The sequence below is a fragment of the Lissotriton vulgaris genome, chromosome 1_1, assembly GCF_964263255.1.
Source record: "Lissotriton vulgaris chromosome 1_1, aLisVul1.2, whole genome shotgun sequence".
In the NCBI taxonomy this organism is placed as follows: domain Eukaryota; kingdom Metazoa; phylum Chordata; class Amphibia; order Caudata; family Salamandridae; genus Lissotriton; species Lissotriton vulgaris.
Window position 1 is genome coordinate 604,259,713 of NC_141685.1, and position 13,303 is coordinate 604,273,015.

At 47.2% G+C, this 13,303-nt stretch overlaps 1 protein-coding gene across 1 annotated transcript in view; it reads left to right on the forward strand.

Annotated features, from left to right (window-relative positions):
- Nucleotides 1–13,303, forward strand: part of LOC147747552 (calcium-activated chloride channel regulator 1-like) — a 371,942-nt gene that overhangs the window by 28,043 nt on the left and 330,596 nt on the right. Inside the window, exon 2 of the mRNA XM_086954114.1 lies at nucleotides 12,665–12,805. Within this exon, the coding sequence (XP_086810240.1) occupies nucleotides 12,665–12,805 (141 nt within the window). The remainder of the gene's footprint in view (nucleotides 1–12,664; nucleotides 12,806–13,303) is intronic.

A 13,303-nucleotide genomic window follows, 5' to 3' on the forward strand; every position in this document is an offset into this window, starting at 1 on the left:
AGACAAAGGAATTCAATGTATAAAAAGGTGCTGTGTCCCCTTGCATTTTGTTCTCTTCCAGGATCCTGTCTGAGGGGGGCTGTTGCTGCTGCTGGGTGCCAGGAGGACTGCACTTGGACTGCCTCCCTGCCTGGAGGCCCAGTGAGCTGGCTCTGGACTCAGCCTCGCCCCCCTGCCTGCCTCCAGACCTTGGCTGGAGCTCTATCTTGCTTGTAGCGCTGGGAGCGCTTTATCCTTGCCCCTAGCGCTTGAGAGCTCTTTTCTCTTGTCCTTCAGCGCTGGGGAGCGCTGTGACTCCCTGCCTTGCGCTGAGAGCGCTTTATTTCACTTATAGTGCTGTATTTTACTTGTAGCGCTGGGAGCGCTTTACTTTCCCCCCAAACGCTTAGTAGCGCTTTTATTCCACTTCCGAGGGTGCCACCCCTCACTTGCCCCGTAAAACCGTGCCCGCGTTTGTCCCTGCCACCGCCCTGCGCCCGAACCGGAAGTCAGGCAGGCCGGAGGTGGGACGAGCAGACAACAGGAAGCCCAGGGGGGAGCCTACCCCGCGCTGGGACGTGCTGGCGGGAGGAGGAAGGCTGCCGGCGCTCGTGGGGCTCCCGTGAGGAGAGGAGAGTCCCGCACCGAAAGAAGAGTTTAGCCGCAGCCCAGGAGGAGAGCCGCCCAAGCACCAGGACACAGCAGGAGCCCCGAGGAGACGGAGCTCCTGTACAGCGTCCCTGACCAGCCGGTGAGTGTTGCTCCGGTCCCGCAGCTCCGGGGGCAGTTTTCTTTCACTTTGAGTGGCCCCAGTTGGCAGAGGGCCGCTCCAACGATCTCGGGGGCATTTTGTGGCATTTCGTACTCTGAGTCCCCAGAGGCGGGACTCCACTATCCTGGGGGCATTTGTTGTTTGAGCCCTGAGAGGCTCCAAAGGAGGTATTGTTTCCTGTCCTTAGCCCAAGAGGGCTCCGGGGGCCATCATTGTTCGAGGGGGGCGTTGGGGCACATTGCCGGTCCCCGCTCGTCCTGCCCTTTGCCGGTGCTGTAATAGAGCCTGCACGGCTCGGGCATTTTAATATCTTTTGAGCCTGAGAGGCTCAGGCCCCACAGCTGTTGTTGAGGAGCCCAGAGAGGCTCCAGGCATACTGTGTTCGAGCCCAGGGAGGCTCACAACCCCATTCTTGTGTTTAGAGCCCAGAGAGGCTTGTGAGGGCCATTCTGTGTATCCAGAGCCTGCGAGGCTCCCACGTTGTGGTTGGCCCTCCTTGTTGTTTTTGGATTGTCATTCTGTTTGTTTAGAGGCACGAGGCTCTTGGGGTCACGAGTGCTTTGGCCCCATTGTTGTTCTTGAGCCCACGAGGTTCCAACGTTGGCCCCATCAGTATTTTCAGCTGCCCAGCACTTAGTGGGCAGTTGCCACGTTTAGGTTTGTTCTTGGCTGCCTGCGCAGCCTGCCCAGTCTGCCCTGACATTTTGGACTAAGGGCATTTCAGCCCTTGAGAGGCCAGTTGGCCTGAGGGACAGTTCTAGTGTTGTGCCTATGTGCACCTTGCGCAATTTATGATGTATTTGCCTTATGTGATTTCTGCGCAATTGTTATTACCTACACCTCTGAATGTTTTTATGCATCATGTGTTTTGCTTCCTTCCCTATGCTATGTGTTATATGCTTAGGTGATTGTTGTTCCTTCCATAAGTCCTGCTAGTAGGTCCTAGTTCCCTGCTTGATATTCCTAAGGTGGTTAGGGTTGCTTAGGAGGTACTTACCTTTACCAGTAATTACTGGTTGTGTGCTACATGTACTATTTTGATGCTACAGTTATTATAGGTTCTATGTGCTAAGTGTTATACCTACAAGTATTATTATTCCTACAAAGTGCTGATTACAACAAGTGCTAATTCTAAAAAGTGCATACCCCTGACAGTGGTCCTGTCCTGTACATAATCCCCTGTAAATTCTGCCCCTGCCTTTTGGCACATTGTAAAGTGTGTATTTATCTAAGATGTTTTGCTATAATACAAAGGCTATTTTTTGTATAACCTTGTGTGGAGTTTCCTTTGTGGTGGGCTTGGGTGTTGTTGCTGGGTGCACGCGCAAATGCTTTACACATCGCCTCCGAGATTAGCCTTGCTGCTCGCGTCACGTTACCTAGAGGGTGAGCAGGGGTTATCTAGGTGTGTAATTCCCTTGCCCTGACTTGGGAATGGTGATGTCTGACTGACTTTGGCGCCAGCCCTGGCCAACCAGGGGTCCCGTGTCTAACAGTGGGGAATTGTTAACTGTTTCCTGCCTGTGACAGCCATGCCGAGAATGGTGGTCCTGAGTAGTGAAAATGAATATCAGAAGGCCAGGCCCGAATGGGCAGTCATTGCGGCGTTCATTGTCCCAGTGTAATAAGGGCCACCTATTACAAGTTTCCAATAGCAAAGCCAGCAGAGGATACACTGACAGAAATTAGGTGATTCCCCAACTCTAAATGAGATGGGGAAATGTAAGTTTGTAGAAACTAAACATCTGATATTTGTTAATGGATATCCCATTCCACAAACTTCGAAATTACCTCCTTCCTAAAGACTTTTTAAATTTCACGCATTTGTAGGTGTGACCCTTGAAATCATAAAGCCAATTAAAGCTATTTCTCAATTAGCGTATTATTGTCCCAGACAAAATTCTATAAGCCACATTCTACAGCATGTCAGCAGAAATCAGACTGGCTAAAAAAAATCCATTGAAAGTCTGTGTGTTTGCCATAAGCAAAACATTCTTCACTGTTACATTCAAAATAAATGAATTTGGCTTTTACGTTTATATCCATGCATTCCAAATGATCCTGGCTTATGTCATGATTCATGACATTTGTAATACATATAAACGCATCATCTTGATCAATTGTTGTGTGAGGAGTATTCTGATATTTAGAAAAGGATATGAAATCTGAGGAAGAGAACCATTGATTCTCAAGCCATTTCATCGCCTTTCCCTAATTAGCTGAAAAGAGCTCTAATTACTTAATCGGAATTGGTCACCAGTGGAATTCAAGATCAGCAACATTTTCTGTGACAGACTTTGGTAATGAAAACACTTGCGACTTTGTCCAGGTTATAAGCAGTCTAGGCTATTTGCCAAATTCAGCAATAACATTAAGTATTTGTTTCAAATTGCAATCAGTGTGGAATATGTCTAGGGCACCACAGCACACATATACATTTACTATAGGTTTATATGAAATGAAACATTCACCTCTTTCAATATACTTTCCCAGTTAAAGTCTGAGCAGAGTTTCAGTCCTGAGTAGCAATACTATAGAGGAAAGTTGAGAAACCGGTTCTGTGCCCCCCAATGGAGACAGAAACCTCAGAGGTGACACCAGTAGTACATAGGAGATCTGGTAGTATACCGTATAAAGGGGAATTTCTGATATTAAATAATTCCAAAAGACCGCACACTTTAAGATTTAAACAAATGGCCAATTAACCAAATTGAAGGACTTGTCAGTGTCCAGCAGGACGGCTGTTGGCAGTACGTCTGGATTAACTACATGTAATAATGCTGTCAGCCTTCAAAGATATTATGATGTGCACCTGCCTGGTTCTATCTGCACACACATTCATCCCTCTTTTGCTTACCCAATGGACCCCAACTATTTGGTCTGGAGCGGTGTAGTCCCTTTACGGTCATTGGTGCTCCTCGACTGAACACATTCATTGAATTGAATAGAGCATATTAAAATAAAGCTAAAGTTTGAAAGGTTTACTTAAAGAAGATAAGAGCAAAAATACATAAGCTGGACCATCAACCACTATAGCTTATAGTCACATAAATCATAAGAACAAAGAACTCATTAAAGTTCTATAGAAAATCTGGCACATATGTACCTTCTAAAAGTGGAAACATTTAGGGCAATATTCTCAAGAACGTGTGATAACCATCGCAAAAGTAACTTAACGAAACTCCCAACATCACTGTTGGCCGTGTTACCAAAGCATTCTCTATCAATCAATTAATCAATTCATCTTTATTCGAACATGTTAAAAGATCATAAAAGCACATATAAATAAGTCAATACATTTATTTCAAATTTCTATCTTTAAAAAAACAAATATTTCATCACAATTCTAGGATAAAGATGAAAATACATAAGAAATGTTGAAAGGAAAGAATTCCATTTCATGTACGTGCTCGGTGTGCTTGAAATATTATTTTTACAGACTCGGTATCCTACAGACTATCCCTTTCCCCTTCCTCATGCAAGCCCACAGGAATGACGCAACTGAATAACAAACCAGGTAGTGGTCAGGTAGTGTTTTTAAAAAATATAATGCTCCTAGGCACTGCTTAAAATTCATAGGATGCAAAATAAAAATATATGCAATTCTGGTTGAGGTGATAGGTTGTCACAAGGGCACGCACTTAAGTCGGTGTGATTATATATTTTTTCAAGGTAACCTAACATCAGAGGAATCAAGTTGGTGCAAAACCTTAGTAGTATAAATCTATGTTGCATCCTATGTACATTTACTATAGAAGAGAAACATCCTCCAGTTAATGGTGTGTTGAGGCCATATACCCGGGCTGCATATTTCTCTTTATGGTATTCACTACGTTTATACTTGGCCATCAACATAAACATATCACTAACCCTGTGTTTGGGAACCTTCTTGCAAGCTAGGGGATCTTTAAAAAGTTTGTGGAGACCGATCTCCCTTATTGCTGACTCTACATAACTAAGCCAACTAGACCTCTTCCATTTGTCCATTGCTAGGCAGCTCCTTAATATTGATTGATTCAGTGGAACTGTATCTCTCCTCCAGATTGAATGCATTCTCAACACGGCAGTAGCATGTGATAGTCACCAGATAACGTTTCAAATGTCCACGTTAAAACTAACACCACGCCGCAAAAATACGAAACATGAACGCAAAAAATCCTGCGATGATGCCAATCGCGGTACAAAAATCAGCGAAAACCAGCGACAGGCCTGCAAATCCCACTGCTCGGGTGGGAAAATAATAATAATAATAATAAAAATAACCTTGAATTTGTAAAGCGCACAGCTACCTTCGAAGTGGTTTCCCAGCGCTGGGGGCACTCAGGAAGATTAAGCAAGCTATTATCCAGAATCACATGGTGCTGGGCTGACCTGCCGCTGGCGCCAGGGATCAAATCGTGTACCCCGTGGTCTAAAGTCGGGCACCCTGGCCACTGTGCAGCACCTCTTCTGCACTAGGAAGGCAGCAATGGTGACATAAGGCGGGAGTCCTGCACCACAGGAGGAGCTGAAGGAAACAGAGGCCACAGTCAACAGTGTGGAGACGGTGCAAAGAGTTGGGAGTCCGGACACAGTTTGATAGGACCTGACATAACAACAACAGGGTGAGTAATGACCAGGGACTGGGGGGACATGGGCACAATGGCACACATGCACAATGATGTGTAGCACACTGCACACCCTCAATGACCCTGGATCATGTCCCTCATTCCCGTGGCACACTGCAGCACACACACATAGCAAGAACAGCACATCCACATTAACCACAATGTGGCACAACGTGCAACCTCCACACTGCAGAACAGAGGACACAACTGACTCCGCACACGCGCAGAAACAGGCCCACTACATCTGACAGAGATGGAAACTGTGAAATGGAAATGTACGAGTAAACCCTCACATCCGTCATGTAGTGCAAATGTACACTGTTCCGCATCTAAATCCTGCACCTCCAAAACAGTCACAATGTACATTGACATACAGTCTGCATGTAAACAAAAACAATGCACCAACATACATGTCAACACAATGTCAACATGCATCTCCCCTTCACATTGCAGAGGGACACACAACACCTCCAGCAGAGCAGACCAGACAACTCATCAGTGACGCCGAAGAGGACCACCACACCTTCGTCACCAATGCCCTACAACAGCCAGTGGACATCCCACGCAACTCACCACCAGGACCAGGGCAGCCAAGCTACTTAGGGGAGAACCCAGCCCCTGCAACAGACCACACAGCATGAAGCACCCGCAAGCACAGCAGGCCCATAACACTTCACTGACCCACAAAAGGCACCCCAATGCCAGGTGTCAGAATGGCAAAAGGAGGTGGGCGAACAGGTGCCGGGTGTGGTCCGTAACCATGGAAGGCGAACTAGATCACATACGTGGGTGACCATTACCCTTCGGGGACCACCTACACCCAACAAAGGAGACCCACACTGCCATGGAGACACATGCAGATGCACATTTCCAGTACAGAACCATGCCCAGGGGCACCCACTTATCAGTCACACACCCACAGTGGCTCTGCGTACAACAGCCCAGTCCACTGCCCTTACGAATTGAGTGGGTGATGACAAAGCTACATGTCCAAGCACTAACCCGCTGCCTGTGGTGACATATCTGCATCTGCTGTACACAGCACAATGTAATGTCATAGGGCCCTCTTGCATACAACAAGACCATAGGGGCACACGCAAATATTATGATGAACTGGCTATGGGCACGTGCGCCTGGCCTCTTTATAGGCAGTGCCACATGTACAGTGACAGTTGTGCTGGATCTGTGTGGGGTGAGTATGAGTCAGCCCGCACAGAGTGCTTGGTACTGGCAACAACTTGAACAGTGGACCCCAGTGCAATGGAAACAGATAACACCTGCATAACAGAGTCTACGGTTGAGCAACATGGAGGGAGCAGGAGCAAGTACAGAGGACACCTAACATACAAACAGAAGTGTCCATAAGTATCAGTGCACTGAGGTTGGTACACTAGAGCTGAGCGCACTCATGTGAAGAAAAATTCTAGGATAGTGTCCTTCCTGGACATTCCTGCATCATTTTAAAAATCATCTTCCCAGGACTCCCACACTGCCTGAGGTGACATTGCTGCCTGAGCTCTCCACAGCACATAACCAAACCAGTAATGGAAGATGATTTGCGGTGCACTGAGTTAGTGGCAACTGGAGTGCTGAGCAGGGGATCAGGCAGATGATGGCAACCACGACAGGTGTGTGCAACTCTGTCAGTCTGCCAGTACCACAGTTTCGACTCTGGCAGATGGCGGTTGGAGGTAGTTCTGGCATTGGTGGTGTGTGCCTCCTGCGGTGATGCCACGTCTGGGCCGGTTTGCACTCAATTTGATGTGTGAGCCCTGTTGTGCCGCATTTGTGGCTAGAGGCGGCAGACAGCCCAGGGCCACAGACACATGGATTGATGACCCCAAGACCATCACCTCGGAGGCCATCCAATATCTCAGAAGATATGCACAGCGGCCAGTACAGGCACCCCGCCACCGGGCAGTGACTTTCGGTCCACTGAGGTAGGGTCACACAGACTGAGCGGATCCTCGTTGAGGTCGAAGGTGATTGTGGTGGAGGGTTGCAGGGGACAGTCGAAGGGCATGATGCAGAGGTCTGATCTTAGCCAGAAACAGCAAATGGGGGAGTGAAAAGCGACAGCCTTGTTGCCACCACCAATTCGGTATCAGATACATGAGGATGAAAACTACCCCCATTCCATAGGCTCAGACGCCACCAATGTAGGATCAGAGAGTGTCCATGAATGTCAGGGAACAGAGTTAATGGTAACGGGGCTGTGGGAGATGCAGTTTGCGATGATGCCGTACACTGTTATGAACTCCGCTGTTTCTAAATCAAGAATCTGTGACCTACTGGACCGCAGGAGGCAGCGGTCAGCAGTGGTCCACAGCCACATGTCATGGGCTTGTGATGCACAGAGTTAGTGACACCAGGGCAATTGTCGGTAGTGTTTGATCACCTCCGTAATGATGATCCTTTTTTCCTCCCACATGCAAGGCTTCATCCTCTTACGCCTCTCCTTGCATGCAATGATATGTACTTTGCCTTTGAATAATCAATCTCCAGTTCCAACTCTGTGACCTACTTGAGTGCAACGTAGGCCAAGGGCACTAGTCCGCATGGGCCCACATGCACATGTGGTTGTGTTGCTATGCACAGACTTGGTGCCACCACTAATTGAAGGGAGTATAGTGACATAGACTGTGCCACAATTAATGTTCCCTGCATGGTGAAATCAAGGCTCAGTTCTAAATGTGTGGCCTTCTTGTCCGCTGTGTCTGCCGGTGAAGTACGTCAATGAGAAGGGAATACTGCGGGGCTTTGTTGGGGAGGCTGTGATGGTCTGAGGAGGCTGTCAGGGTCACGACCCTGAAGCTTGGAGCTTGCACTGGCACGTGGTGGGTCCTCTTCGATACACGCCGGTGTCAGCAGGTGGGGATTGTGGCCTGGGTGCGCTGGGGCGGGTAAGACAGGTTTGGGGACCAGCGGCCCAGGGTGCAGCAGGCGCACTTGATCACAGGTAACCCCACTCACGGCGACAGCCTCGTGACGGGGTGAGGGGTGCCACCCTGGCAGAGATGTTGGGCATTCCGGAAGAGGTCCACGCCGGGAATTACGTACCTTTTATTCACACTCCTGGCCAGCCCACTCCGCTCACACTTACAGGGGGGGACATAACAAACTACATTCCCGAGATCCTCTGCACTTGTTGGGGTGCCATGGCTGCATCCACTGTCCACAACACTCCAAATGCCTTTGGTGTGTGTCGACATGAATATGTGTGTGTGGTCCGCATACCGCAGTCTGGCCCTCACATCCACGCCAAACTTGGCATTGTGTACATTTTCATTCATCGGTCAATTGCCTCCTTCGCACATGCCTGGTACCCACCTCTTCTGACATTCTGCTATTGTATGGCTGAGGTGCCATGCCGTTGATGGCTAATATACATGTCCGGGCCACGTTCTACACTAAATTGTACTGTCGTGCCTGATGGGTGGTATGTGAGCTTGGGACTTGTGCATTTCCTGTGTCATGATTGTGGGGTTGAGGTGTGTGGTGTGTGCATTTGGTATTGGCCAACGAGCAGGGCATTTTCGTGGGTGCCATCCTGGTAGTGCAGGTTGATGATGGACTGTCGGAGGTGTATGCATCATGCACACTGCCTGGGTGGTTTGCTGCAAATTTGGCAGAGATTCCCCGGTGGTCCACTAGTGCATGCACATTGGTGGGATATGTGCGTTTTCTGTTGCGCTTATTGTGTGCAGTTTTGCCAGGGGGCACAAGTGGGACATGTGTGCAGTCAATTGCCCCCTGACACATGCGGGAAGCCAGCCGTGGTGTAGATGCCTTGTTTGGTCTACGGCTGTTCCTGCACAATGTGGGTAAAGTATTGGTATGGGATACAAAGCTGATGGTGTCATCCATGACAGTTGTGAGGGACTTGGATTGGCCTGGCTGTCTGCCTCCGCTGACTCAGGCAGTTGTTGGTTGGAGGGACCCAGAGGCCAACAGGTGCATCACGGGCAACAGCTTTGTCTGATGTGGGATGCTGGTTGTCCGATGTGTTGGTACCGCGAGCCGGTAGCCAATGGTGGTCAGGAGGTGGAGGTGGGTTGTCACTTTGGGCCTGTAGTGGGCAATGACATTCTCTGGTGTTGGGGCTGTGAGGTTGGTGCATTTTCTGGGGTCGCTGTGTTTGTCTGCGCTGCCTCAGTTTTAGTCCGGGGGTTGCAGTGGGTGTTGTGGTCCTACTGGGGCTACAAGCTGCTTGATAAGTGGCTCCATGGCCTACGTTGCCCTTCAGGTGTGACTGTGGTCTGGGCTCCCTTTTGTGGTGCAGGCTGTTGTCTGACTTTACAGAGCAGGTGTTAATTTCCTGCTACTAACCCGCCTTATCGCATGTTTTGTGGTCGTATCGCCGACCTGGCTGGTCGTTGAGAATGATGTGGAATGGTGTTGTCCGGCTCTTTGCACGGGAACACCTACTCTGCATCTCATTAGAGATAGTTGCCGGGGTCATCGGTAACAATGTTTTTTACGGCTACTATCGTGGGTAAACTGATGCTATTGGCTGTTAACACCAGCTTGTGAATGGGGTGATACCTTTACCGCTACTCTGGCTGCAATAAAGTGCGTAAACTCAGAGATAGCTCCTTGAGAATATGCCCCTTAGTGTTCCCGGACAGAGGAAATTAGCTTATAAGACTCTAGAGTCTAGACAAATTATTTTATACATTCGCTGTGCAAAATCAGGATTTGCAGGATATGCTCCAAGGGGAAACGAGCAAGAAGAAATATCTTACTATAGAATACATTTGAAGATTCTCTCATCATGCTATTACAACATTTTAAGATGTTCTAAGAGTCTATTCAGGTAACATAAGTTAATTCATAGTATGATACAGCCTGGGACTTAGGTACACCATGTTCAGCACTGCTACGAGCACACATCACTTCGCATCGCAGCACTGGTCTCTCCGACGCCACTGGATGACAGTCACCGAGCCGCTGCATGTACCGCGACCTGAGGGCACAGCATGCCGCACCTCTGCACTTCTCACCGCAGCCCCCGACACCTGCTGGCGCACCCAACTTCAACCATGAGGGGCTCAATCCGCAACTGTGACTTCAAGTCCCGACCACTCCTGCACCAACCTCCAGAACCCACGATTTCAGAGCTCAACGACAGGTCGCCGACGCCCTGCATTTCTAAAGGTACTGTTTTCCGGGTCTCTCCGACACCGTAGCTAACCCGCGACACCACGGTCAGCCAGAACTGTTTGGATTTCTTGTTCATGGCGCTATGATAGCCCCAGATGGAGCTATTGACTTCAAGGAACTATTTTTTAAGTTTATTTTGATAACTGAAGATTTCTAATTACGGTATTGTGGAATTTTACTGTTTTTAGTCTTGTCTTTAGTATATATAAATATTGTATATTTTTCTAAACTGGTGGCGTGTCCTTTTGCAGTGCTTACACTGTATTGCTGTTGGTTATGTGAAAATGCTTTATACACTGCCTCTAGGATGAGCCCGACTGCTCGTGCCAAGTTACTAGAGGGGTGAACAGGGGTTATTTTAGGAGTGTAACTCCCTTATCCTGACTAGAAGGAAGGGTCCATCCAAACCATTGCCAACTAGAGACCCCCATTTCTAACAGTGCCTGGGTTACATGACTAGGTGTAGCTAGCAGATGCTCTTTGAATAATGTTCCCACACAGTAAGTCAAAGAAAATTATGTGTTGGCAGGATGAGGCAATTGGTCACAAGAGGGGGTGGGGCTGTCACCTACCAAACTTGCACATCGCAAAGGTCCTGCCTGTGTCCTAGTCGTTTGTGTCCCCAGACAAGCTGATCCAGGGCAAGAAAGGAAGGGTATTCCTCCAGATCCTTTTCCTAAATCAAAGTGGACACCAGGTATAAATAAAGAACCCAAATCTTAAGTACACACCAGGACTTCTGTAAGACTCAGAATAAGGACTGCTGTGTTGCTTTACTGCAAGAAGGACTGCCTCTTTGCTGCCCTGATGTGCTGCCCTGCTGTCCTCCTGCCTGAGTGAGAAGGAGTGAATCTGCATATTGGGCACAGAACAATCAAAGTGACTTCAAGGGGCAATTGGTTGGCCTCCTGATTAGAGACTCTGGGACAGGACAGGCTCCAACAATCCGGAACCCAGCACCTGGACTCTGCCAGCTGGGAGTCCTGCCGTCCTACGTTGTTCTACCCCAGTCATGTACTCTTGGAAGTGGGCCTGAAGGTGCTCTGCCAGCCCATTTGTGGTCCCCGCAGAACTGACGCGGTGCGACGAATCGAAAGACTCTGCATTTGACCCCCTGAGGAATGCATGCCCTACGCAGGACTTCTCATCTCAGCCACACAGCTCATTGGAACTGCTACTGCATGGCTCATCTCCACGCTGAGTCCTGCATTACCCACCAGCTCCCCAGAACCATTTTGAATCCAGTGGCAAAGTGAGCATGGCAACCACGTCTGGGCATACCATGCCAACTTACGGTTAATAAAGCAAACATAAGGGGATGATCGACGGAGCTCTGACACTTTTCAGACACTTGAATCCATCATCGTTCTTCAGCTCATTTCGCCACCACAGTTCAGACCCAGCCATATGAAAATCACCTTGATCCGTCTCCTCATGGGAACAGGCCAGCACACACATCTATTACCATGTAACACGTATTTGCAGTGGCTGACCACACTGCTTTCCATATACAGATGGATGTGTACATGAAGATTTAGGAACTGTGAGGAATCTAATTGAGTAAATCTCAAACTGTATATATTGTATGTATTTCATTCTTTTTTCATTTGATGTTGAAATATATTTTTCTTTGCTTTACATTTGGTCTCAATATACAATTGGAATATTAAAATGTATTTTGCTTACTTGGGATGCTGTAGTACCTCAATTGAGCTTGTCTCAAATGAAATGTTGAATAACTTTGTCTATGTTAATTCCTGGTGACTGCCAGTACCTGCCTCTTAGTGAATGTATCCCTCAGCTCATATGTTTTGATGCATTGACCATTATGCTTTTTACGACTACTAACGTGGGTAAATATACTTATTCATATTTACTAGCAATTAATTAATCGTACTAGAAATTCGATTTTCCACATGTTTATTGTCCTCATACTGTTAGTATTAAAAACAAGATACCCATTAATTTCTTAAAATAAAAATTGCTACAGCGACGTTCAGTATCCTACATCAATATCTAAATGCGTGGTTTTTCTCTGAAGTCATTCCATTGTCTTTTTCAACTCATCAAAAACAATCAAACATCTACGTTATTTTGAATCTCTAGATCGTTAATTTGTGTTTGTTTTGATTTCAATTTCTAGACCATGGTTGCTGAGGCATCTTCTTACATGTTTAATGCTACACAGAAAGGACTTTATGTCAGAAGTGTAAAGATTTTATTGCCTTTGACATGGCAACAACACAGCACTTATTCGAGGCCCAGAACAGAGTCGTTTAATGAGGTAAGACATCAAAATGACTATAAATGAAGATAATGACATCATTGCGGCCAATTCACACAAGCAGCTATGAGTACAGGAAATAGCGCTACAGGATTACTCTTTTAGGTACTCATGCTGACCTTTGTGAATCGGACCTGAAACTTCCTACCAGTAAGATTGCAAAAAGGGCACAGTTATTTCATTTCAGAAATACATGTATATGGATATTATCATTGTATTTCCATTTCAGATGTTTTGGTGCCAATCCACAAAGGCATGTAAAAGTACTCACTTGAAAGAGTACGGCAGGTGTACTGTTTTACGTGTTGCAAAACGACTTTGTAAATAGACCCAATTACATTTAGCAGATTTATTCACGGCTTTGTAGTCTCATACTTCAATTGGGGGTTCAATTGAGTCAGTTTTGTTGAAGTTTGTTGTGCCATGTTAAACTTCATAAGAGTATCATTTCAGATTAGGAAACGTTATGGATAATTTAGCCAAAGACCTGTATTCTGC